The sequence below is a fragment of the Podarcis vaucheri genome (genome assembly GCF_965113315.1).
Source record: "Podarcis vaucheri genome assembly, chromosome: 2".
NCBI classification, from domain to species: domain Eukaryota; kingdom Metazoa; phylum Chordata; class Lepidosauria; order Squamata; family Lacertidae; genus Podarcis; species Podarcis vaucheri.
Genome location: NC_138760.1, coordinates 103,133,121 through 103,160,931, shown reverse-complemented (window position 1 = coordinate 103,160,931; position 27,811 = coordinate 103,133,121). Strand labels below are relative to the sequence as shown.

Below are 27,811 nucleotides of genomic sequence, written 5' to 3'. Positions count from 1 at the left end.
TGGACATGATCAAACCAGCACAGATGTCACTGAGACAGGAGTGTGAATATGCTGGGATTGTTATGGGTGTTTTAATATTGCTGTTACTATTGCTGTATATATGGGATGTTGTCCACAGAGAGCTGAGAACTCAGATGTCAAAGCAGAGGAATCACATAAGAAGTTTCTTATCACCATAAAATGAACAATGCAAGTCAGAACCACAGACAGACAAGGGGGTGATAAACTTATTTCCTGTGTTCATCCTTTGTGGGATATGCTCTCAATATGCTGAAGAGCATGAGATGTTCATTATTAAGTTGCCTCTTCAGACCATTGCTATTTTAAAGAATATTTCATTAGCTGAAATGTAAAGGAGATAATACCAAGCCAATGTGTGGTATGTTTTGCACAGAAGGCTACTTTAATTATTTGCGAGTTCATTGCCTTAGATCCCAAGATAAGTTAACTTAAGGTTTGTGGGAGGAAAGTTCTCTGTCCCCCCCCCCAGCATTGAAAAGTCTCTCCAAAGGATTGGGGGGCCATGCCTGAAGAATGTGGGAAGCAGCAGAGGTACTGCTGGGGGAGAGGAAATATCACCCCAAATTGGGCAGATTTTTCTCAGTTTAACCTATCCCACAGAGTTGTTATGAGAAGGAAATGGGGAGGTATGTGGGAAGAAACGTATCCTGGCCTTGGAGAAAGGGCATGATGCACACATAATAAAACAATGCAGTGTAAGAAGAGTCAGCTAAAAACTAAGAAATTAATGAGTGGGTGGGTTTGCGTGATTCGATTTATAGAAGCGAGAATTGGAGGCCTTGTGCAGGTAGGGATGCAGAACATTTGCAGTCCTGCAAGATATTCATTGAAGGAAGGGTTCTCTTTAAAATCTGCATTGTGTGTGTGTGTGAGTGAGAGTGTATATATAGCACATTTTGAGTCATCTTACTGAGGTTTAAATAAAGAATTTAAAACGTGATGCAGCATGTTCTGTTAGGAAGTGATAGGCAAGTGTCACAAAGTTGCTCACACAAATGACACCACACACAAAAAACCCACAGGAACCAACTGGCTATAACCCTGCTGCCTGTGTGTTGAAAATTAACTCACTGCACAGAGGCACACTCAGAATGGCAGCCTTACTTTGCCTGGCGCTTCTAAGTAATCATTACTCACCTGACAGCAAAAAACAAAGTCGCTGGACCAGGTTTCTTGGGCAGATCATGATCCAGAACTCTGTGATCTAACTGTAGCCAGATATTCTGACCCCTGGAGGAACAAAAAAGAAGCCCCCCCCCCAAAAAAAAAACAGGGTTAGAGACAGGAAAAAGAAACGAAACAGGTTAGGTTCAGAACAATAGAGGATGTATTTCAAAGGTATAATGATCTGCACATGCCACCCCTCCCCCACTTTACTGGTTTTTAAACAAACCCTGAATTTTAAATTTAATTTGAAGCAACTTTTAAAAATATATAGTGCTTTGTATTGCTCTAACCACTACTGTTTTAACCACCAAACCCCATGCTGATTGTTGGGGTTGTTGTTGTTGCTGGTTAGGACAGCATGCAGTGCACACAAACTCATCCAAACACAAACAATCCATACTGTATATTATATATACCAGAATGTGGGTCATTATCAAAGGAGTCACCTGCCACTTCACCATCCCCAGTTCCTCCGCATTAAGAAATCAAGCATGACAGCAGGAAAAGGCCAATTGTTCTAAGCAACCATCATTTATACCTCCCACAGCCAACGTGGCTTCTAACGGATTTGCAATAGAATCTGTGCAGAAGGAATAGCACTGCAGATAGGAAGGACTCATTTGCAAGCAAAATGTATTATTAACCATCAGGCCACTGCCCATAGAGGGTCTGAGTCACTATGTCCTTGCCACAAGCACAGTTTGCCCTGTGGATTTTCCAGGAGAGGAAGTGGTGTCGTCCATCCACCATGTGGACTGCGTTAGAAAACAGAGAGAAAGTTCTAATTGAAAAGGGCTCGATTGCCCTCTGGTGGTTGCTAAATTCATACACAAAATGCAACTAAATGGAGAGTCACATTGACATGAGCTTTCAAGCTCCCTATAACTTGTCAAAGCAAAAGCTGCTTTGTGTTGTAAGGATAACACTACGGCCAGCCCAAGACATTTTGCTGCCTGAGGCAAAGAAGAAGATGGTGCCTCCACTTAGGTCCTTGTACAGAAGCTGGCTGAATTAGAAATTGAATCTGGTGATGAGATAATGTAACTGAGGGCAACAGGCTGGTGTAAGGGGGGCATAAAAGGTCATGAATCACCCACAGCTCCGTCTTCCAACTGAGAGGAACAATCAAGGGCTGCAGCCACTGCACCACAGCATATGCCATCCGAGGCGATTGCCTCATGCTGCCTAATGGTAGGGCTGGCCCTGGATACCAGTCATTTCTGTAAAACTTAAGAAGCAATTTCTGTAAAACTTAAGAAGCAAGATCACCGGGTGGAAATGCTACTGGGTAGGAGGCTGGAAGCGGGGAAAATATCACCACAGAAACAGCCTGTCCCCCAAAAAAAACAGAACACCTGAAAATAGAATCCCAAAAAGTATTTATAAAAAGAAAGCATTTTCCAATAGTGGAAAAGACAAAAGACATATATACAGAGGCAAATAAAGATCCCCCCACCCTCCGCCTCTATTTTCCAGGAAGGCTTTCCCAAGTGTGAAGTGTTCTTCCAAAAATATACTGATGACAACACAGAAATCTTCAGGGAGATTTAACAAGGGTGATAACATGCAGCAACAGGAAGCCCAGCACTCATGTAACAGAAAGCATAAGCTCACATGTTAGCAAAAGGGTAGGAGCGCAACTTTCTGAGATGGGTGTTTAACTCTTTCCCTGATCACTGTTTCCCTGCTCCAAATTGCCCCTCACATCACTTCCCCCCACTACAAATTTCCACCTCTTATACTACCATTTGTCCCGACAAAGTCCCTAAGAAGTGCAGCTGTAAGACTTCTAAAACAGGTGAATAATATAGACTTCTGCACCCACAGGAGGAATATCTGATGCTGCCTTTCTAGATGCATTTTGAAGCTACACAACGGCAACACAAGAGTAACTGTGTAATAAAAGCTTTATTTCCTTACATATATGCACTCCAGGTTTTGTTTGGTTTTTACTCCATTTAAGGAGCCTTCACACATCTGACAATTCACGATAAACCATTTTTTAAAAAAATCTAATGTAAAAACAAAGAAAGACGCTGCAGTACCATTATCACATTGTAAAAGCGTGCCTTAAAAGCAAAAAAAAAAAAAGGGTGGCTGAAAAAAGCAGACAGAAGGGATATCAGTCTAGTAGTGAAAAGGCCATGGTGTTGTGTCCCTACCCACTGTATTTCAGCAAGCTGGGGCGAGACAGCAGGACTTCCCTCAATGAACTAAGCACACATGCAGGGTTATGTTACATAGGAGAAAGCAATTCCAAATATACCCTTGTCCAGTAGCAATCAGTATTGTTGGACTTCAACTCCCATAATCCCTGGCAATTAGTATTGTTGGACTTCAACTCCCATAATCCCCAGCTGCATTTGACAGGAGCTGCAGTTCAATGACAACAGCAGCAGGAGGGCACCTTTCGGCTACCTGTACCCTAGTCCCAAATAATGTACTGCATGATGGCAATTTCAGCTGGTGTTTCAGAAGACGGTCCCAACTATTTACCAAAGTCTGGAGGAAGTAATGGCTGTAATTTTTCAAAATATTTTTTGGCCTATGGACAATTTCTCTGTGCAGTGCCTTTTTCACTGGAGTTAATATTTGTTCTGCATGTGGTTGGATTCTGCTTTAACTCATGAGTCTGTTGGTGGCCTCCTGCTACAGAAAACTTGCACATTGGGTTATTTTCTTGGCCAGTCCCCAGAAGTCAGTTAATTGTGGAAATGAAACAGACACTGACAAAGCAAAGGCGCAGAAAATGGAAAGCTATTATTGGCTACATTATTACCCAACAATTACAAAATCTTTTTTTGAAGAAGCCAATCATCATTCTTTGGCAACTAGCTCAAAAAAATGGTTTACAAAATGCCTGCATAAACTTACGTATCATCTATGAATGTTATCCCAAAATACTCCTTTTCTTTGAGGTTAAAATGGGAAGCCACCAGATCCAACAATTCCCGTGACAAGAGCTTGGGCTATTGAAGAGAATGATATGAATTAGATGGCATTCTTGCATCCTGTACATAACAAGCTATATTTGAAACCGGGCTATAGTCAAGCGAATCTTACAGGTCATGGAACCTTTTGCTTTTACCCCCAACAGCTCTCTGTGCAAACAGAAAATGTGTGTTAAGACCACCTCCCCTTCTTGTACAAACATATCTGCTTCTGCATGATTATTTTTAATGTTTGTTGTAGACCAACTGAAATCAATGGACCTTTAGGGTTACAAAGTGATTTTTTTGATTGTGATGATACAATATACATTATATCAACAAACCTTATTACCTATGTTACAAATTCTCGTCTATCTCGTCTATTATGGGTGATGGTCAAAACCAGAGAGATTCTTAGGATGTTGCCATACACCAGACTATCAGGCTATTTCTCCATCTAGTCCAGTACTGACTGCTCTGACTTGTAACAACTCTCCAGGGTCTCTGAAGAGCCATACGCTCAGTGGTACTCTACTACATCTGCCTTGGATGCAGAAGGTCTCAGGTCAATCCCTAGCATCTCCAGGTAGGGCTGGGAGAGACTGGTGTCTGAAACCCTGGAGAGCCATTGCCAGTCAGGGTAGACAATATTGAGCTAGAGGGATCAACGGTCTGACTTGGCATCAGCTTCCGATGTTCCTATGGCAACAATGAGCTTGTGTATAGAAACATCTGGCTTTTGTGTGGCTGGACAGTTGTTGCTCCACTCACTTTTAGTCTTTTTGCCCACCACTGACTTATAGCTCCTTGAAAGCTGCTCATGAGGCAATCCAACCCTCACCACAAAAGAGCTTCTCCCACTAACTTAAAGACTAAAATCCATACAGATCATGTACCTACCTTTAAAATATCAAAGCATCATTATCTTCATCATCAAGCAGTGGCTAATGTGAAACTGGCAATGTGATCTTATATGTATGTGTACTCAGAAGTAACTCCCACCGAATTCAATGAGACTTACTACCAGGTAAATGTATACAGGTTGCAAGTTACAGCATAATGCTCACCTGGCTGAGGTAGGTATTTGGCCCCCACACAGCTGGGCTTTTCAGCTAGTGCATCCCCAGCTTTTAAAAAGTGAGTACCCTCTTGGAGCCATTGATAGAGACCACTGAACTGGAGAGGCTGGTATAAAGCAGTACTGAAATGATATAATTATGCCAGAAATACAGGTGTCTCACCTGAACCAGCAGCTCCAACTTCCTGTCATCCAGAAGCTGTACCTGACAGTGTCTCCCTTCTGTCATCTGCAAAGTGAGAGAAGCATAATTAGAAGTAGAATGGACTCTCTGCATTTCAAATAATTGGAATAACTGTCCTTCAGGTACTGCTAAGGTACCTATACCAGACATGGGGAATCTCTGGTTCATGGGCTAAATTAAGTCTACCACGGTCCTAGTTTGGTCCACTGGACCGCTATTCTCCAGCCACACTCATCTGGCCCCACACCTGTCATTATACAGTATTTTCATCTGTTTACCCTGTTATTTTGTCACCAGTGAAGGCCCACCTGAAAGATTTTCAAAGCACACTCTCAGGCATTCCACTGAGTTAGTTTCAGTGGTTTGGATGACTTATGAAATGTTTAAATCTTTTTCATCCAAGAACCATTCCTGACTAAAATAAAGCAAGGTGTTTCCTAAACAAGAATCAGTACAGCCTACACTGCACAGTATATGTTGATGTTCTCCTGAAATGCGAGACTTACTTCCAAGTAATAAAAATTTACCATTGGAGTCTGACTTCCCTAACATTTCCAACATGAACTTCCATCATAAAATCAAAAAGACTTTATTAACCAAACCTGCTACCTTAGGCACTTACTTGGAAGTAAGTCCCATTCTGTTTCAAGGAAACTAAGAACACTGCCTTATCACAGGTCAGATTATTTCATCTGTCTAGTATTGGCAGTAGCTCTCTGGGATCCTGAGAATGGTCTTACCACCTGCTACCTGATATTTTTACACTATCTTCTCTCCCATAACCACTGGGTAAAAATATATGTGATCTGGCTGCCCATCTCTTAATACACTTAATATGCAGAGATGGTGAACCTGTGGCCCTATAGATGATGTTAGATTCATACCCCCACCAGCCTGAAAATTGTCATGGATGATTGGAATTGTAGTCCAGCAACATCTGGAGGTCCACTGGTCCACCATACCTGCTGTAGTGAGATGGATCTACAGCCTTTGTTGGGTTGGTAGATGTGTTTTTAATTTCAATGCCCTAATTTCTAGAAGGACTCTGTTAACCGAAGATTTGAAGGGGAAATCTTAGACTATCTAAAACTCAGCACTATGTTTTAATCATAGCTGGCTGTGTTGTGAGCTGGTAGATTAATGAAGGGTCCCAGAAGACATACATGTGCTGGTTGCTACAATGGCTGACTGAGGAACTTTGTAAGGTCAAAAGAAAATGGAACAAAACACACTGTAACTCCTTTTCGCTTCCTCCCGCTCTGATGGAGAACAAAGGTTCTTTCAACTTTTACAAGACCAAAATAGTACACGACACAAAATGTTAAAAGTTCAATTTTCTGTCAAGTCAAAACGTTAGTGGCTACGGATTCCACGTGTCGAATGCCACAATAATTGAAGAATGTTTTATTCCAAAGTGACTGTCAGGAAAAGTTGGGGGGGAAAGAACAAACTCTCCACAATGTAAGCTCGGTTTCCCTTCTGAAACCTCAGAAATTTGGAATAAAACCTGCAGGATATTTATGCTACTCCTCCACAGGAGCAGCATCCTCTTGATGCACAAAAACATGCTGTTAGAGGCAATATTTTTAGATCCCACCGTGTCATCAAGTTATATGTGTCACCAAGTTATACACCCAACAAATTTAGATGCTATATAAACAGGAAGCCTTTTTCTTTTCTTTACCAAAAAAAGAGAGCGCCTATTTTAGGAAGTGAAAAAGCAGGGACAAACTATCTTTCTAAATACAGAATAATTTTGTAGCAAGGAGGTCTTTAACTAAGGTATTCCCAAACTTGATTTGTTCTTTGCCTAGAACCGAGATTTTATTTCCTCTAAGACGAAACACATTTGTTTTGGCAAGTAACACCTGTCACCCTCCTCTCCTCTTCTATTGCAGGATTGCATTTTAAAGTTGCAAAAGTAGATGCATTTTTTTTAAAGAAAGGGATAAAAAAACCCCAAGTATAGGTGCTTTCATTTTCAATCCATCTGCAGAATCTCAGGTTGTTAGTAGCAACCTATCAGCAGCTCCCCTCCCCATAAAAAAAGTGAATGTATCTGCACCTGCAATTTGAGAACAACTTTTTAAACCCCATGGCTTTTAAATAATCTGTTTCAGAGGTCTTACCCCCTTTAGATATGATACAACCAGACACAGGGCCTTTTTGATAGCGGCACCTTAGTTGTGAAATACTTTCCCTAGTTGCACTTGACCAGTACCAATTTAACTAGCTTTCGATGACCAGTTTTATTTGCCTGACCTTTCAATAGATGATCAGTTTTATTTGAGCTGTTCTTTTTCTGTTGTTTTTGACATTTTTAATCATTTATTGTTCTATTTAAATTTATTGTTACATTTATTTTAAATTGCTTGTTCTCTTGGGAACTTATGTCAAAAGGTAGAAAATGCTGCGCCTTGAATAAGACTTTTTCCAGATTAAGAATGCTTTAAAAGTTTGGCTCAGACCTACATCTTGTGTGTCTGTGCATATTTAGTTACTTTAACATAGTTTCAAGACTACAGTATGACTGAAAGCAGATACCAAAATGCATGAGCGAGAGCCAGTGTGGTGTAGTGGTTAAGAGCGGTAGTCACGTAATCTGGGTAACCGGGTTCGCGTCTCCGCTCCTCCACATGCAGCTGCTAGGTGACCTTGGGCCAGTCACACTTCTGTGAAGTCTCTCAGCCCCACTCACCTCACAGAGTGTTTGTTGTGGGGGAGGAAGGGAAAGGAGAATGTTAGCCGCTTTGAGACTCCTGAAGGGGAGTGAAAGGCGGGATATCAAATCCAAACTCTTCTTCTCTTCTTCTTTTGTTGGAATTATTTCCAATATAGCTCAAAAGGTTTATAGGTTTGAAGGGAGGATTTTATATATATTTGATTTAAATTTCCAAACGATGATAATATGATCCTTTCCTTTTTAAAATATCCAGAAGGAATCTCCCCCATTCCTCCAGCCTTTTTAGCTAAACTAGCTAAGCTTATTGTGGAATGTCTCTCTGATTTAAGAGTGGTTTATCTCATATTAGCTTAATCCTGTTACCAGATGAATGAACATAAACCTTGGTTAATTCACTCTTAATTGAAAAGGAAAAGTGTCTGTGTAGAGTTGTGCAACTGTTACAAAACTGGATTAAACCTCAGTATCTCATTATAGTTGATTCACATAACCAAAATTCTACCACTTGCCAATGGCAGAATGCAGAGGGGAGGGGAATATAAGAAGCCAAATTTTAATCAGGAGGTCTTGAATACAAAGGAAAGGACCTATCAATTCATGTTATAAAGTAATGAATAAAACAAATTTGTTCTCAAAGTCGCTAACTAGCTTGAATCCCATGCGGCTAATTGACAAGGGGAGGGAATGCAAATTTGCCCATTTCTGCCCCAAGACAGTTAATTTTTCAAGTATTGATTGAAGAAAACCTGCAATGTAACGTTTGAGTTCCAATGGACTGAAAATGCAGATCAGTCAAAACAGACGGATTGAGATCAATACTATACTCCCTGAAGACCCCACCCAACCTACCCTGGTGTGAATCGGCAGAGTTAAAGTGAGGCCCAAAGTATGTGTTGTTATAAGCAGTGCATGGCTCCTCTTCTTCTCATTACGTACCAGTAACATAAGGAAGCCATTTACCATGCTATCACAGCATTCAGCATTTCCTAAGCCTATCAGCATCCCGTAGGAGTCAGGCCCCCCATACAGCAATGTTTCAGGTCCACCTAGGTCCTACAGTCCAGGGTAAGCTAAGTTCAAGTTCTAGAGCAGCCTTTTTCAACCTGTAGGTCCCCAGATGTTGTTGCACTACAACTCCCATCACCCCTAGCTAGCAAGGCCAGAGCTCAGGGAGTTGTAGTCCAACAACATCTGGGGACCTACTGGTTTAGAACCGCTGTTCTAGAGGAAGGAGTCAAAGACTCCAAAGGCAGATAATGTAACCAAAAGAAGGCAAGAAGTCAAGTTCCCAAGAGCTACCAAAAGTAGCATAATTCTGGAAAGAGACTGGGTTTCAATGGAGAGCAGTACCAGAGAAGGGAGTAGTCCCTCTGTCAGGTATTCTTCTTCAACAAAACCAGTAGTGGATGGCATGATGGAACAGGTTTGTTTACCTGACCCCCTGGCGAATGAGTCACTGCTGCTTGCCAGGAGGGGCAGGAGAGGCAGCAGGGAGGGCAGTGTGGTGTAAACCAACTGAGAGGAGTACTGGGTTGTCTCCACTGACGTGTTTGCACAACGAGTCATAACAGAATGGAAACAAATGGACCCAGTTTCACTGGTGGTCTTAATTCACCTCCTGGCAGCATCACAGAATCATAAACTACTAAGCACATCAAAACTGTATACGCGATAAATGTTTCGGAATATTTTTGGAGATCTAATAAAAATGATTTTTTTTAAAAAAAAAGTTGAAGTGTTGAGTCTCAGAAGGATCGGGAATGGAGGTAGATGGTGCACTGATGGAGATGTGTAGGAGGACGAAACAAAGACCACACCAATTTGCAAGCCTCGTTCTTAACTTGGTGGCTGTGGGAACTGGATGCAATGGCAGGGGTGGGAGGGTATGCAGAAAGCAAGACAGGAAATCAGGTAGGGAAGCAGAAAGATACGGGGTGGGGAGGGAGACTGGTAGCGGTTGTGCTTATGGTCACAACCAGATCAGAAAGAACTAGTGCAGGGGTCTGCAACCTTTAAGACAAAAAGAGCCACTTGGACCCGTTTCCGAAGAAAAAACAACAACTGGGAGCCGCAAAACCATTGCGACATTTAAAACAAATATATCTCCGGAGCCACGATCAGATAGCGGGCGGGAAGGTGACGTCGGGACGGTGCGTGACTAACGCACGCACCGCCCCCATGCGACGTCACAGCCAGTACAGCGCCCACCACAGTGAGGAGTGTTGGGGCGCACAATGCGCATCCTCCCCTCGTTAGTATCCGTCCCGGAGCCGCAGCAAAGATGTAAAAGAGCCACATGCGGCTCCGGAGCCGCGGGTTGCAGACCCCTGAACTAGTGGATTTCCAAGCATGGGGCCCCATAGTGTAACATGGGAGAGTGCTGCTACTTCTTCACTAAGCAACCCCAAGCGGCTGATCAGATGGGGAACTAGCGCAAAGCTTAAGGGGCTCAAACCCAGCCAATGCCGACACCTACAAAACCAGATGGAGAAAAAGAAGACTAAACTGCCTGGGACCTGAAGACTGGCAAAAGGAGGAGTAAGCTGGCTGCAAGAAATAAAGTCGAGGTGGTCTTCTGCTGGACCCGATCGTTGTTCTCTCAGGGCAAGCAGCAGTCTATGAAAAGCATCTGCAGCTTAACGCCTTTTGGCTGATGTTTCCATCGTCGTTTCGGCTGCGCAGTGTTAACTTTGGCAGGGTCTCAGTGCTACTTTGGGACAGTTTCAAAACTATTCAGAGAAAGCTTAGTTTTGATTCTAGTGCAGTATTTTTCGGTCTATGTATAGAAGGGTTTGTTTTTAACAACAACAACAAAAAGAGGGGAGGGAGGGAAAACTGCTTGGCTCCTGCAGAGCATCAACTGACTTTCATATAATCTCCACCAGCCGAGCCAGTAAAAAAAATAAAAAAATAAAAACTGGCATGGTCACAAGCGCAAAGCGTTCCCCACCCTGAGAGAAGAAGGCACAGTGCCACTGCATATTCATCAGGGCTCTATGCAGACTGTATTCCCTGCCTTTGAAGAACACTCCCAGCCACCACGCACACAGACAGACACACCAAATTCCACACCAAGGTGACCCAAGTGTTGCGCCAAGGAAACCAAGTGTATATATTTGCTTGGTTCTGCAGAAATTTTATTCTGTTTCAAAGTACAAAGTTTTAAAAGGCTGCCATATTTTTTTTGGAAGGGCTCAATGAACTGTTGGGATTTGGAGTGATTTGACAGGTAGCTCTTTGGGGTGGAGGTAGAAGTCAGCCATAAACAAATTATAAAGAATTATGGAAGTAGGGTGTCCCCCCCCCTCAGCTGGAACTCACTGGAATTCAGTTCCAGCACCTCTCAAGTGGGCACACCATGGCCATTTTAAGAGAACAAGGAAGGTGTTCATGGTAAGTTCTGGCACCTCTTTTTCTAGAAAAATTGCACTGCATGTAAGGCACCAGCAACCCACCTCTCTAGCACTTTAGATTATTTCTCCTATTACACTGTTCTGTAGCCCCCACATATTTAAAACGCTCTGCCATCTGTCAGCTGGCACCATGGCTTCAACAGGCAAATATCTACTACATGCCAATGAAGATGGAAGCATGGACATGGCAGATGACGTGGTAAGTAGAAGAGGGGAAAGGTTCTAAATGCTAACAACAACAACAACAATTTTATCATTTATACCCCGCCCATCTGGCTGGGTTGCCCCAGCCACTCAACCCACAAAACCAAGCCCCTCAGCTCCAGGAAACTGCAAATCAAATAATAGTTCTTTGTGGTCTCAAAGGAAACCATCTTTATCTTCCCCTTGGGAGCTTCTGAAATTTTGCCAGACATTTGCGAATTTTTGTTCACTGTGGCTATAAGGACTAGAAATTTTGTTTCCTTAAATGAAAGCTGGAATTGTTGTATTCTACGAGAGTTGCCATATGTCTGGAATTTCCTGAACATAATCAGTATTCAGCCCCCGTAAACTGCGTCCGGGCAAAAATCGCTGAAATGTCCAGAAAAATCAGGACATATGACAGTGCATGTTGTTAGTGTAGATTTTGGCAATTTCTTTTTTTAAAAAAAAGCAGCTCCAAAACTGTTTTCTTTTCTTTTTTAGACTTTGCCAAAAAAAACCCACAAACCCCCATAAATTGTCACTTTCTGAAATATTTCCGGACTTTCACTTTTTGAAATATGGCAACTCTATATTCTGCAAACAAAGCACAGAAAAGAAATGAATACCACACATATCATATTATATCACATACACACAAACAAACACAGACATACATCCCTCAACTGCTACAAGTTAAGAATATAATTAGAAGCCTGATAGGGTAGCTCTAAGCAACTACTCTATTCCAAACTTAAAAATGGAAAGCGTAATACTGGTGGTCAACAAAAGAAGTTTAAAGACTGTCTCAAGGCAAATCTTAAAAAATGTTGTATAAACACTGACAACTGGGAAACACTGGCCTGCGAGCGCTCCAGTTGGAGAACAGCCTTTACCAAAGGTGTCATGGGCTTTGAAGACACTCGAACTCAGGAAGCAAGGGAGAAACGTGCTAAGAGGAAAGCAGGCTTGGCAAATCCACACCGTGATCAACTCCCACCCGGAAACCAATGTCTCCACTGTGGAAGGACGTGCGGATCCAGAAATGGCCTCCACAGTCACTTACGAACTCACTGTTAAAACCGTGTTTATGGAAGACAATCTTATGCGGCTACGAGTGATCGCCAAAGAGGATAGCTCTAAACACTGAGCCAGTGAAATACTTCGTGTACATCTGCTTTCCTTGCCAGTAGTGCTGCAAATTAATTAAAGCTTGTGCTCAGCACACTCTTCCCATACAATGCTGGTTGTACTGCAAGCCATAGTAACCAGGCGAAAGCTCATGAACATGTTTTGTTCCAGTATCTTGCGTAGAGTTATTGCTAAATCTCCTGGGTAATGACATGAGATTGGATAATTCCTGTAGTAACAAGGCAGCAGCCCTAGTTATATTTGCTGATGACAGGCGGCAAGACAGAGCCAGGAATTAAGTAACTGTCCTGGGAGTACGGGACCATGAGCTGCATTTCCATAATTTCTATTGACTCCAAACCTTTAGCAGATCACTTACCCCTGCCTCTACTTAAATTGCTGTATCTTCATAATGAACCGCATAGACACTAAACTTTCCACATCAGAGTTTTGCACCCATTATAATTCATATTTTGCTAAAGTGTTTTGCTAACTCTATACAGACACTAATTGCTTCCGCTTCTTCGTGCTTTCTATTGCTGACGCCCCAAAGCCCGTATTAGGAGGATCTGATATGGATAACATTCTTTAGGGCATTGATGAGGATGATGCAGTGTTCATCTTTCTGAAGCAATTCCCACCTGTAAACTAGAGCTACACTGTTACTTCCCCTCCAGATACATCTCTCAAAATTAGTCAAGGGATTATTATGCTATCTGTTGGACTAGAAGAGTTTTAAAATGGTTTATAGTTTGATCATCAGGCAGCTGCATCTTGATGGTTTGGTGTGGCACTTTCGCTGTCTTTCACACACGCATACCGAGAAGGATGCAAATGGATCCGACAGGACTGAACTTCCATGACTCATTTCAACCTTTCAATAAGGGTGTGGATCAAAGGGCCCTTTCTAAGAGGCTGCTAATGAGCTCAGTGCCTGCCACTGCACCTCCCAGTGCCAAGCATTGCATCAGATGAAATGGGGGACAAGGGAAGAGCACATCTCACTCATGAGACGTTGAAGGGTTACACAGAATGAAAAGAGGCATCTGTATCTTTGGAATACTGTTAGTTCTTAGCTTGCCATAACCTCATGTGAAATCATTCTCCTCTGAAAAGTTCCAACCCTGTAAGATGTGCAAACACGCTGAATCTGAGACCAGAAAGTATAACCTGAGTGATGACTGGGACCAAGAGAGATGGAACTTTTCCACAAAGTAACAAACCCAATGCTTGCAACAATAGCGATAAATACAGTGCTACCTCGGGTTAAGTACTTAATTCGTTCCAGAGGTCCATTCTTAACTGAAACTGTTCTTAACCTGAAGCACCACTTTAGCTAATGGGGCCTCCTGCTGCCGCAGCGCCGCCAGAGCACGATTTCTGTTCTCATCCTGAAGCAAAGTTCTTAACCCGGGGTACTATTTCTGGGTTAGCAGAGTCTGCAACCTGAAGTGTCTGTAACCCGAGGTATCACTGTACAGCAGTGTTTCCCAACCTTTTTTGGGCAACGGCACACTTGTTTGATGAAAAAAATCTTGAGGCACACCACCATTACAGCCCCGTGACGTCAGCGCACAGCGTCACGCCAGGAGGGACGCACGAAAGTGTAAGTTTCAATTTTTTCCCCTCCCCCTTGCCGGGGAACCTCCAAGCTTTGGGGGTGGGGGGGGAGGAGGCAGCAAAGCGAGGCAGGAAGGAGAGCGCAGCTTGGCTGGGTGAGCTTTGGCAGGGGCAGGGAATGAGAGCCGCGAGGCGGGCGCTGCGGACGGAGGTGCTGCCCGCCGAGCTCGCAGGCAGCCAGGCAGGCAGACGGCGAGAGCCCCGCGCTGGGCGGCCTCTCCTTGCCGCCGCCGCCCTGCCTCTCGCCGCCCGACTCGCCCGCCTCCCCCCAGGCAACATCTCGCGGCACACCAGGCAACATCTCACGGCACACCAGGCAACATCTCGCGGCACACTAGTGTGCCGTGGAACAGTGGTTGAAAAACACTGCTGTACAGTACTCAGAGCAAACACAGAAACACCTCTACACTCCACAGTTAGAATCCCAGAATTGTAGAGTTGGAAGGGACCACAGGGGCCGTCTAGACCAACCCCCTGCAATGCAGGAACCTTTTGCCCACCATGGGACTTGAACCCACAATCATGAGATTAAGAGTCTCAGGCTCTACCGACTATCCTCCCTCCCATGTTCTACAAGAGGAATCAAGCATGATCTTCACATTGAGCTTGCAGTTAATGTATAATATGCAATACCATTCTTTGCAGCAGTTTTACTCTGAAGTTATTTAATTAAGGCCACTTTACAACAGCCAGCACAAGAATGTGCCTCAGAAAAAGAAATTCATATAAATTTATCTTACCTCCAAACCACACACTCTGGTAGGTTTTAAAGGGCTGAATGAAGCGCAGAAGGCACAATGCAAAGAGCGGCAGTGTTCCCCCACCTAAATAAAAGCTATTTGGAGCAGAGTCTCACACAGTCCCAGACTTTCTTCCGTTGCCATGTAATCTCAAGGAAATGACCTTACTGTTTGTTGCTTTGATTACAGATTGAGAAACAAAAGCTTTCCCCAGTGAGCAAGGCGGCACGAGATATTAAAGATTTGTACAGAATGGGAGGCAATCAAACTTGAGAACTTTTATTGTTAAGATGTCCCGTTGCAATAGTTATTTGCCCCTTAGCATTTCCAGCCTCACCTCCCCCCCCAAAAAAAACCACTTCCAAAAACAAACTCTCCCTAAAATTCCAGTGCAAATCACTATGTGGGTTCAATGCAAATACAAGGTTGCCAAATGAACATTTCTCCTCATGCGGCAAGTATGTACGTCAGGGGTGGCTAGTTTGTGGGCCTCCAAATGTTGTTGTAGTACAACTCCCATCATCCCTGACCATTGGCCATGATGGCTAGGACTGATGGGAATTGGAATCCAGCAGCAATGGGAAGGGCAAAGTTTAGCCACCCCGGTGCAAGTGTATTCACCCCTAAGCAACATCAGGCAGAAGCAGTGTTCAGCCCAAATTGTGGGGAGATCATGGGCAAGAAGCTCTTAGAGGGCTCCCATCGCTCAGGGGGTGCTCTTCCTCACCACTGCCATTTCACTTGCTCTGTCCCTCTAGCATCAATCAGCACAACCTCCCCAAAGGGAGATCATAAGGAAAGTAGAGGGTGTTGCAGGAGCAGGAGCAGCTGAGTGGAGATGCTCCAGAGCTTGGCAGTGCAAGCCTCTAGTCTAGGTTCACATTTGCAAGATTCACATATGTATGCACAATTGCTCGATGCTTGAGGAGTATCCAAACACCACAAATTTCACAGCTGAATGCGAGGGGCAGAGTCATGCTTATGGGGCTCTGTCCCATTCCCTGTTAGTATTTCACGCCTCCGATGCTGCTGCTGAGATTGGTGTAAATCACATGCCTGTCTGGGAAGAGTATGGGAACGGAAGACAGTCTGATCTCTTCCACTGTATGTACTATTTTACTGTACTTTTGCTTTTACTTGTTCTTCTCTCAGAGCTGGAGAGAGAGAGGACACCATGATTCCTTTGTCTATACATTGTAGAGTGTGAATAAATATGTAGATTAGCTAGAAGATGTTATGCTAGAAGATTATTGTGCATATATCATTTTGATATATATCGCTGCAGCACACTGGAGAAGAAATACCTTTTCCAGAGCTGCGCATACTGGAGGACGCTCGAACTTTGGGGGCTGCTGGGGCACCCTCAGGGCATTTCCCGAAATTCCCCACATGCATTTGGTACAAGTTCCTGAAGACCCTGTGCACATACACACAACTCGGAGAGCCCTGCTTTTCTAGGGCTCTCAGGGGGACAGAAAGAGAGGCAGAGCAAATTCAGTTCATGCACCTGCTTCTTCTTTCAAAACTTATTTATATGGCATGTTATTATCTGATTCCCCCTTGGGTAGTTAATTAGTTGTTCATAATCTTAATAGCACAGAGCCACCAAAAAGGAGAAACTTCTGATATTTTCTGTCATTTGCTTAATAATTTAATTATATATACCCCACCCATCTGGCTTGGTTGCCCTAGCCACTCTGATTATGTTATATGAATTGAATAAATAACTGCAGTGTAGTAATAACAATTTTAGGTCAGGACTGTTCCTCTTATAGGGATCAGGAACAAAAATATTGGTTCGCTTCTCTTTTTCCCAAAGAAAATAGGGAGAGATTAACTCACAGACTTTCAACCATGCTGAACCATCTATTTCAGCTGTCACCCAGAATCAATGAATGATATGACTTTTAATGAGCTAATTAATCAGTTAAACCTGTATACATTTAGTAAAGGTAAAGGGGACCCCTGACCATTAGGTCCAGTTGTGACCGACTCTGGGGTTGCGGCGCTCATCTCGCTTTATTGGCCAAGGGAGCTGGTGTACAGCTTCTGGGTCGTGCGGCCAGCATGATTAAGCCGCTTCTGGTGAACCAGAGCAGCGCACGGAAACACCGTTTACCTTCCTGCCAGAGCGGTACCTATTTATCTACTTGTACTTTGATGTCCTTTTGAACTGCTAGGTTGGTAGGAGCTGGGACCGAGCAAAGGGAGCTCACCCTGTCGCGGAGATTCAAACTGCCGACCTTCTGATCAACAGGTCCTAGGCTCTGTGGTTTAATCCACAGCGCCACCTGCTTTCCCCTCCTTTGTGAAAGAAATTTTGCCTGAGTACTAGTATTCAAATTAATAACATTTTTTAAAAAGTTGTCCATCATCAGGGGCAGATATTTTAAAATATGCTGTTCAATTATTCTGAGCAATCAACTAATAATTGCATATTATTATTATAATAAGAATAATTATAATACTTATTGCATATGATAACCAAATATTTTTAAAGTACATGCATCTCCAACATTCAATACCTGCAAATAGTTATTCTAACTCTCATTACATTTAGTTTCAGGAGAAGCAGCATTCTGCCAGACCCATTCAACCTACTTCGCCAGCTAATAGGCAGTAATTTTAGAAATCTCCCTGCCTCCACTGAACAAACACTGTTTTCCTCTCCTAGACCCAAAATGGAAAATACATGAGTGCAATAAATGTGCCACCTGTGCAGAGGAAATAATAATAAATTTAAAAAGTAAAGAACAAACATCAAGCCCACACCAAAAAGGGGCCAACTCTAAGCCATTTACAAGTTAAATCTTCACCAGCTGAGCATAGCAGTTCAGGTATGGGATGTACTAAAAACAGACGACAAAAAACACTCATTGGGAACCATGGAAGCTATCCAAAGGCCCAGAGAAAATAACGACAGCTTGTAAATGCCAGTTGACATGACTACTAAAACAAATGCAAGCTACCAACAAAGCAAGGAATGGATCTTGGAAAGAAATGAAATGGATTACAGGGGTAGAGCACATCAATATGGAGACATGATGGGGAATGACAGACCTTAAGAGACTGCAATGATGGCTCCTGAAACTGGGATGGCAGCTTTGAGACTGGATGCAACTGGGTTCTGAGGAAACTAATAGTGCTCTGCAGGTGCTGGCAATCAGCAGATTGTTGCTTCTTGCAAAGGCATAAAACTTTGCAGACTAATTCCACTTTTTGCAGGAAGGTGTGTCTTTATCTGCTGCACACCTGGCATTACATATAAAGTCAGGTGTACGGTATGGATGTGTGACTTGGCCAAAACAACCTTGCACCAGGCCTAATCAGGCCTGCAGGCCAGAGAGGTTCCCCACCTCTGCTATATACTAATGAAAGATTTCCCAAACTTGGGTCTCCAGCTATTGTTGGACTACAACTCCCATCATCCCTAACCACTGGTCCTGCTAGCTAGGGATGATGGGAGTTGTAGTCCCAACAACAGCTGGAGACCAAAGTTTGGGAAACCCTGTACTAATGCTATCTTGCATTTTTGGTACTACTGAAAGTGGTAATCCCATGGTAGAGGACTTTTGAGTAGGTACCAGATATTACAAAACATCCACAAACCTCTTGAGTTCAGATTACACTTGGCCATGAATCTTCCTAGGTGACCTTGGGATAGCTAGACTCCTGACTATTGCTCATAACGGCGGCGAGTGACATGAACTGTGGTCTAGCAACATCTTAGGACACAGGTTCCACACCTCTGATGTATATAATGAATACACAGGCATTTATAGGTGTGATAGAAACATTCAAAGCTAAGTGCTAGATGGGAAGTGGCCTGCCTCCTGTCTCCAAACACATCCTTTGTTTTCACAAGTGATCAAACACTGGAACAAACATGGGTAGAAATGGGCAAACTGCCTTGATTCATATTCATTTTTAATTTGGAGGGAATCCCTTCTCTCCCAATTAAGACTATGACCTTTGCCTGCTCAGCAGAGTACCATATTTACCAGGGTTGTGCTGGACAGGGAAAACTCGCCCCATGTGAACATACAAACAGCCTGCTGGATCAGGTGAATAGCCTAATCTATCTAATCCAGCATCCTCTTCTCACAGTGGCCAACCAGATACTTATAGCAAGCCCCAAAGCAGAACCCGAGTACAACAGCACCGTCGCCCCCCCTTGCAGTTTCTGGTATTCAGAAACATATTGCCTTCAACAGTGGAGGCAAAACAACAGCCATGTGTAGTTCTAAGGCTTGGCAAGAACTCTTGAGTTTGGAGTTTAAACAAGTATTATGAAGCAGGGATAAGTGTGGGGAACAAAACAGTAATCATGAGGAACAGAGAAAAAAGGATGAGCAACAGAAGGCAGTGTTGAGAGACCTGAAATGATGCAGAGCAAAGAGAAAGCATGCTGGGAGTACAGAGAGAAAGGGGGTGATACGGGGCACAGTCAGACCAGTAAACAAGGGAAAGGAGGAGGTAGATATAGTGAGAACTGTAGGGGGGGCCCCCGAGAAAATGGGAAAGGTGCGGGAGGACCAGGAATCATCTAGGACACCTAAAAGAAAACACTGAATTAAAACTGAAACAAAATGCCCTTCTTTGGATAACAGCAAACAATGCAGTCCTCTTAGAGGAGGGAATGCAAATGTAGCCTTCAGAGAGGTTTCAGTTGTCCCCCCACCTCACCCGCAAGAATCTCAGGTGAATTATTAGTCAACGAGAACACAATGCCATCTTTGTTCCATCCACTTCTAACAGACTCAGCCTTTTCCTCAGATAATCTACGAATTCCCTCAGCATCACCTTGTGGCTCTCTCCTGCCCTGACATGCTCCCCCACTTACTCCTACGTGATCCTCTGATCCTGTGCCCTACTTCTTGTGTGTATTAACAAATGAACTGGCTGAGCAGGAGATTTGCCAGAAGCTCTCCTACACAGCAGGTAAGAAGACTAGGCAGACGTCAGAAGCTCAGGCAGCGGAAATACAAACTGGAGTACTATTGCATGATAGGGAATTCCACCTGGAAAACTGTTTGGAAGAGGAAATATTTCAGAGAATTAAGGGACGGGCTCTAGCACCAGTCCTGCTCACTTCCAACTAGCTGATAAGCAGTGCTAAGGCAGAATGCACAATAAAGAAGTATGGTGTGGATATTATTTATTTATATTTAATTTATTAATCACTTCCCATGAAACACCCTGAAACTATTAACAATAAAACATCAGCAACAAAAGCATACGTATAAATGCATCTAGTCCAATGTAGACAAAGACTGGCAATGAAGTAATTTTATCAATTAACAGATAAAAGGAAGCACCATTACATAAATGAGCAATCAAGACTCCCTGTACTATACAGTCATCAGGGAAGACCAACCAAGGTCTAAAATGTACATGAACCCAATGTTTCCATGGTGTTCCATACATACTCATCCTTCTCTTTTGTTAACCAAGTCAGTAAAACAGTACCATCTTCCAAAGAAGTGAGAAGTTTCTCCTTGCCTTTTCGCTACCCTTATTTCAGGTGTCCGGTTTTTTTAACCAAAGTGATATTCCAGATAAGCTGAAACCAACAGCTCTGTCTGGGCATTCTGCTCATGGTTAACATGTACTTCCTACTCTAGCAGGAAGTGGAGCCATGCTGAATAATCCCTCCCCTAAGTGTCCACACAAATAGAAAATAAATGTCATAAGGGAGGGAGGAAGTCCTCATGTATATAGGTTTCCATGCAATTTGGAACTAAGCCTATAAACACAAAGACTTCCCCCTTCCTCCAGACATTGGAATTCTATGTGTGGATGCCAGGGGGGTGGACTCACTTCTTGCCCATATGTTGATTTTAGTAGAATGCACAAATAGGGCTAACATGCTACAGTTAAGTCTGTCCTCAACTTCCAGTTTCTGGCTATTGCTAGGTAAGCTGAGGGTAGCATAAATGGCAATAATTCTTTGTATGGCATGTTTTGGTTAGGTCCTTCAGAACGAGATAGCAAAGCTATTTTAGGTTACGTTGCACTTTTGGGCACATTGCTGAGCTACATTCTTCAAAGGTTTTTTCCTACCACAATCTTACCACTAGATCACATTGTCATCTCACATGGAACCTGGCATTGTACTTCCTCACTAACAATGTGGGTTTAACCTCCCTGCCAACTTTTTGCAAGCAAATCAGGATGAGTGCTCAAATAAACTGGTTTACTGGAAGCGACCTTACTTCCAAAGTATGTATAGGCTTGCCATGTGAGACAACAAAACCCCAAGTATAAAAACATAAGGGAGCTGATGAATCTGAAATCACAGAATTGTAGAGTTGGAAGGGACCCTGAGGGTCACCTAGTCCAACCGTCTGCAATGCAGGAATCGCAACTAGAGCATCCATGAGAGTTGGCCAATGAATCAATGAACATACAATTCACGTAGGCCCAGTGAAACTGCCACGTCTTCACAGCTTACACAAAAGGCAGATGAAACCTCTTTTGGATGCAATGACTGGGAAGGCTTGTCTCTAGTGTGCGCTGCCTGCACCTCAGATGGTGGAGGAACACAGACAAGGGCCTCTGGTGTTCATCTGACCAAAAGGGCTGATTCATTCATTCATTCATTCATTCATATGGGAGGAGGTGGCTTAGAAAATACTAACTCTGTTGATTTTCTACAGCCAGCCAGAGTAGACAGCTGGATGCTGCAGCATCTGTGGCATCATTACCATAAACAAAAAGAGAGATGTGGTGCCAGCCAAGGATACAATTGTTGACACAGCAGGTCATGGTGACGAAGCCCCAAGCCTGCTATTCTAGCTGTGATGTCTGGCTGACCATGACTGCCACTTTGTGCTTTAACTGTTGGTACCTCAGAAATGGGAAAAAACTAGCTTGTTTATAGCTACAGCTAAAAATTGTTGCAGATTTTTTTATTTTTTTATATAATGCATTGGCCATTCAGAGATCCAACAGTAAGCCTTGCTACAATATTTTAAGTGGAAGCTAAGCACATGGCAATCAGATTGATCACTGTGTGCTTGGCCTCCTCCAAGGGGTTACCATCCAAACTGTGGCAAGCACCAAAGTCCCCAGTTCAACCCTTGTATCACAACACTTATGAATGTCTGCCAGTATTTCTCAAACTTTAGTAACTGGCTGTTGTTGGACTACAACTCCCATCGTCCCTAACTAGCATGACCAGTATGATGGGGGTTGTAGTCCAGCAAGAGCTAGAGACCCAAGTTTGAGAAATACTTTGTTTCAGGAACTGCCAGGAGAGCCAGTGTGGTGTAGTGGTTAAGAGCGGTAGACTCGTAATCTGGTGAACCAGGTTCGCGCCTCTGCTCCTCCACATGCAGCTGCTGGGTGACCTTGGGCCAGTCACACTTATCTGAAGTCTCTCAACCTCACTCACCTCATAGAGTCTTTGTTGTAGGGGAGGAAGGGAAAGGAGAATGTTAGCCGCTTTGAGACTCCTTCGGGTAGTGATAAAGCAGGATATCAAATCCAAACTACTACTACTACTACTACTACTACTACTACTACTACTCTTCTTCTTCTACTACTACTACTACTACTACTACTACTACTAACTGCAGAACAGACTCCCTCGGGAGGTTCTGGATTCTCCTTCACTGGAGGTTTTTAAAGCAAAAGCTGGATTGGTCATGGATGTTTGAGTTGAGATCCCTGCATCGCAGGGGGTTGGACTAGATGATCCTTGGAGGCCCTTACAACTCACTATTGGCATATGTCCTAGTAAATGTCCTAGTTACTGCAGTCATCTTTGGTACCAATATCCTAGGGATTTCTGAGAATGTTATCCAAGGACAAAGTTGTTCTTCCCCTGGTCAAGCGACAAAACAATGAGATAATGCTCTGGTAGGAGTTTCGCAATGTTATTTGTTTTCCCAGCATCTAATGAACATAATAAATGTTCTCATCTGAGAAATGACATGTTTCTCTTGGAAAATAAAATCAAAATAAAAGAGTAAAGGCAAAAACAAGGAGCTAACCCAAACGTTGAGGCAAAATTTGCAGATCTGAATAAGCAATTGGTTTGAAGGCAAAGAGAGAAAAAGTGTGCATGCATAGGAAGCAGAAGATAATGTATCCCAGCACTGACAGCATTATCCTCTTTGCAATCAGCGACAATGTGCCATCTGTACAGGAGATCAGTGGAATTACCAATGACTAATTATGACATGGTAGCCTTCCCTGTTACAACTTGGCATTAAGGTTCAGCATAATTGGGATATTGAATGATGCAGTAATATTTTGAAGCTGAGCGCTGCTTTTTTTTAAGCTATTAACTGAAGATCCAGGAAGTTTGAAGTTCCATTTATACTAAGGCTTTATGCTTGAACTTGGAACAGGAACCGTCCCAACTGCTGAAGGATTTCTACTTGATTAGTGTCATTTGCATGGCATATCTCATAATATGCTTAACATTCAGGAGTAATTCCAAGAATCCAGGGGCAACTGTATTGCATCCCAGTCCTGAAGCTGACCCCAACCGGGAAAGGCGGGGTATAAAAAAAAATATCATTATTAACATCATCAAAGGGGGGATTCGTTTTTTTGGGGGGGGTGATGACGACAACAACTGCATACTCCTCCACAAAGCACACCCAGTTACTATTGTTTCTTGGGAAGCTCACAAAGCAGGACAAAAATGTGGAAATCCAGGAACTATTTCATGGTGAGGGTAATTCTTCCTGTGATGTCATTACAAGCTCAACATGTTCCTGATTGGCTAAAAATTGAGGAAGCCCCTTAAAAAAAAAAAGGTGTCCATACTGGAGATCCGAAAACTAAACAGGTGGTACATGACACACACAATAAGATTAGAGGGACTATGACTTGCCTTAACCCTCTCCTTTGCTTCCAAAATGTTTGACATCACTCTAGTCTTAAATGTTTCTATTGGTACATCTGTGTTTGATGCTTAAGTAATATATTGCTTGGGTATGTAGAGTGGGCAGAGCTGCTGGTTGGGCCATACCAACGACTTAAGACTTTGATGATATTCAAAGTATCTTTTTTCTTTCCTCCTCGAGGAAAAAAAAAGCAGCACAGCTTAGACTTGAAATTTGTTTTATCAATACTCACTGCAAGACAACGATAACTGTCCAGAAATTGCGGCTAATTCAGGATTCACTGGCTTGCCTACTGATAGAGCAGAACACCTTTAAGCATTATGAAGTCCAGCATGTGAATGAGCTTCCAGTTCTCTTCTTCAATGCCTTGAGTCCAAGATACTAAGAGAAGGTCTCTTCCTTTTTAAAATAATTTTCCCCAACATACTGTCCTACAGATGTTTTGGACTACAACTCCCATCATCTTTGTTGGCTGGCCATGATGGCTTGAAGCAATGGGAATTGTTACCCCAAACATCTGGAGGGCAACAGATTGAGGAAGGCTGATCTGCTACATAGTTTGGTTATTAAAGGTAAAGGGACCCCTGACCATTAGGTCCAGTCATCAACGACTCTGGGGTTGCGACGCTCATCTCGCTTTATTGGCCAAGGGAGCCAGCGTTCAGCTTCCAGGTCATGTGGCCAACATGACTAAGCCGCTTCTGGTGAACCAGAGCAGTGCACGGAAACGCCATTTACCTTCCCGCCGGAGTGGTACCTATTTATCTACTTGAACTTTGACGTGCTTTCGAACTGCTAGGTTGGCAGGAGATGGGACCGAGCAATGGGAGCTCACCCTGTCGCGGGGATTCGAACCGCCGACCTTCTGATCGGCAAGTCCTAGGCACTGTGGTTTAACCCACAGCGCCACCCGCGTCCCCAGTTTGGTTATTAGTTGCCCATAACTCACTACCATAAAGCAGCATGCTCCACGCACAAGGTTACAGACTAGCCAATTTAATGCAGCACAATATATTTGGGGCTGAAGTCAACTTCATCAAATGCATCATTCCTGATAATCCATGAAAGCTTGTGGAATGATACACTTGCTAGCCTCTAAATTGCTAGTACTGCCCCTTCCCCACTCTGCAAGCCCTATGTTCCAGGGCCTAGAAAGTACCTTAAGAATTGACTCTGCAGAGAACTGTTGCTGGTCAGCTGAAATTAGGGCACGTTGAACTATGGTTTCCCACTCTGAATAGCCAATATGGGGACAGCTATAAATGGAAGGAAATAAATAATAGAAAACCATATTCATTTTCTAAGAAGATAAAAATATTCACCAACTTTCTTAAGGTAGTTCTTTAAAAATACTTTTCAAACACTTCATCCACTGCTTGTGAAATCTAACATATCTTGCGAACAACGTCAGCAGAGGAATATATTACATAAATGCACAGTGCATAAGGGAGCACTGTTTTTAAATTGGCCCATGCAGTGCCATGAAGGAAATGAGATGAAATTCACAGTCTGGAAATGAAATCTGTCCAGAAATGGGGAAGGAGGGGCAATGCAAAACATCATTTTATTCAGTCTAACCATCACCGCCCAAAAGCAAACTGAAGTGGAAATATGCAGAGCTGAAATAGTCTCAGAGTAGTTTTTAGGCAGTTGAATGAGCAAAGTAAGTTTAACCATAAATTAGGACTTACTTGATTTACTTTCATTATTTCAGAATGTGTTCTAATGATTTCTAATGATTCATTCATCAAAGAGAAAGAAAATCATGGACCGTCAGACACCGCTTCATTATTATTATTTTTTTAAAAGAGCTATTGTAATGCCCAAACTTTTCTTTGATCCACTTGGAAACTCTCTGGCACTAAATTTTGGACACAGATGTGGAAAGAAAGCATAGGAGTATTCCTAGCTGTGCAGTTTCCATACCTGCTCTTAAAAAGTGAGCGTGTCAGTGAGAAAGTAAGTGCCCAAGGTCTGAGAAAAGACAGTCCATGAATAATATAGGATGGTAAATAAATAATAATTAAAAGCTCACTGATTCTCAGAGACTGGTCTCTTCTTCACTTCCGCCAACCCTACAAATTAGTGCTCAACTCACCTCAGCTCCTCCCTCTACAAAAAAGCTCTGCTTCCAACCACGCAAAATGGTGTGATCCCAGAAAATGGATGGCACCTCTCACTTTTCATTATTCATTATTGGCCTTGACTACAACATCAACCCTTAATGAATGTGCCTCTGTTGGCAAGTGATAGGGGACCTTGGCAAATCTTAGGGGGCATCTCTAGGCTCCCCTACACCTTCTCTTCCAGGGTCCATGTCAGAGGATTCAGCAAGACTTGGAAGGTTTTACCCAACTCCACATCTTCCTTTCAAAACAAAGGATACTCAAATTGGAATGCCTATAGAACAATAGATAGGGAAGGACCCATGCATCTAGCTGAACCACTGCCTGAACTCACCTCCAAAGGTGATTCCACAAGCCCTACAGACTGAGGTACCTTTCTAATTAGGCAATTCTTTGCACTTAACCGATAGTTAATATTAATAAAACACTTGCCTCAATATAGCTTACAACCTATTGGACATGGGCTTGTACATTATCCCATGCGCGTATGAGGTTCCAAATACTTGGAAACTGTCAGCATTTGGGGGCCACTAGGGGCACATCAGACGATGGCTGACAATAACATCTCTCCGACCCACACGAGGTAATTTGGAGGCTGTGATGGGAGTAAATAGCCTCCCTACCCCCCCCAGGATTGTGGGGGGGGCTGCCTTTGCCTGCTGTGCCCAATACCACCCCCAGATTTGAGGGGATGGGGGCACTAGGCAGAATGCCCTTCTGTGGATATCGGCGCTCCTAGACGGTGCCTCTGATCCGCGCCTCTAGCTGCAAGAACTTCAAAAGAAACGATTAGGATGAAGCGAGTGCACATATTTCAAGGAAGGAGGGGGAGTAAAGACTGCTAACAGAAGAGATCTCTGATAAACAAGACGAGTCGGAAGAACAAGATGAAGACACACCAAGATGAAGACACACCAAGACTCGGTATGGCAAAAGGACTGGATGGGGGAGGGGGAAAAACTTTCCTTTCTTTCCTCTATGTGATTAAACAAGAACCCCCCCCCCACAAGTCAGAAATGTCATTTGAAGGACTTAAGCTGTGGATTTATGTCTGTGTGGAGATAAACTTTCTAACCAAAGCATGCTTTAAGAAGAGCGTGGAATGTATAAGAGCTTTGGAATGACGCAGTTAAAAATACCGTCGCCATATTGGGAAGTTCTGTCGGAGGACTTAAGTCTGGGAGGAGAAACAGAGAAATAGAGCTGTTTTTATATTGTGGGTGAAACTTCTCAGAGGGACTTAAGAACAACAGTTCTGTGATTAATGATGGAAAGAGCAATGTTATCAATGAATGCGATGATATATGGAAACCATCTCGATTTGAGGATTGGATGAACGGAAAAATTCACACAGGATTATTATTGGTGTTTATCAGTTTAAGGAGATTATCAGAAGAGATCGTAAAGAAAAAAGAGAAAACATACAAACAAGATGAGATGCGGAAACAGATAAGACTGGATAGAATTATGAACTTTGTTTGGACTGATTTGGACATTAACACAGTAGCAAGAAGATGATCACAATCCCCCTTCAGATCTTGAAATATGGGTCCCCTCAACAAAATTTAACATTCAGCCTTGTAATTTGGAATTTATGTGATGTGATTTGATTTGATTGGTCGGTTAATAAAAATTATTTTTAAAAAAGGAAACTGTCAGCATTTGCTAATTAGC

General features: G+C 43.1%; 1 protein-coding gene across 6 annotated transcripts in view; it reads right to left on the bottom strand.

The window, feature by feature from the left end:
- The window catches only part of FRMD4B (FERM domain containing 4B), a 262,525-nt gene that overhangs the window by 118,037 nt on the left and 116,677 nt on the right, over positions 1-27,811 (bottom strand). For all 6 annotated transcript variants that reach the window (XM_082209330.1, XM_082209327.1, XM_082209326.1 and 3 more), the window contains 3 exons: positions 5,360-5,425; positions 4,063-4,157; positions 1,159-1,251 (listed from right to left, as the gene is read on the bottom strand). In XM_082209330.1, the coding sequence (XP_082065456.1) occupies positions 1,159-1,251; positions 4,063-4,157; positions 5,360-5,425 (254 nt within the window). The remainder of the gene's footprint in view (positions 1-1,158; positions 1,252-4,062; positions 4,158-5,359; positions 5,426-27,811) is intronic.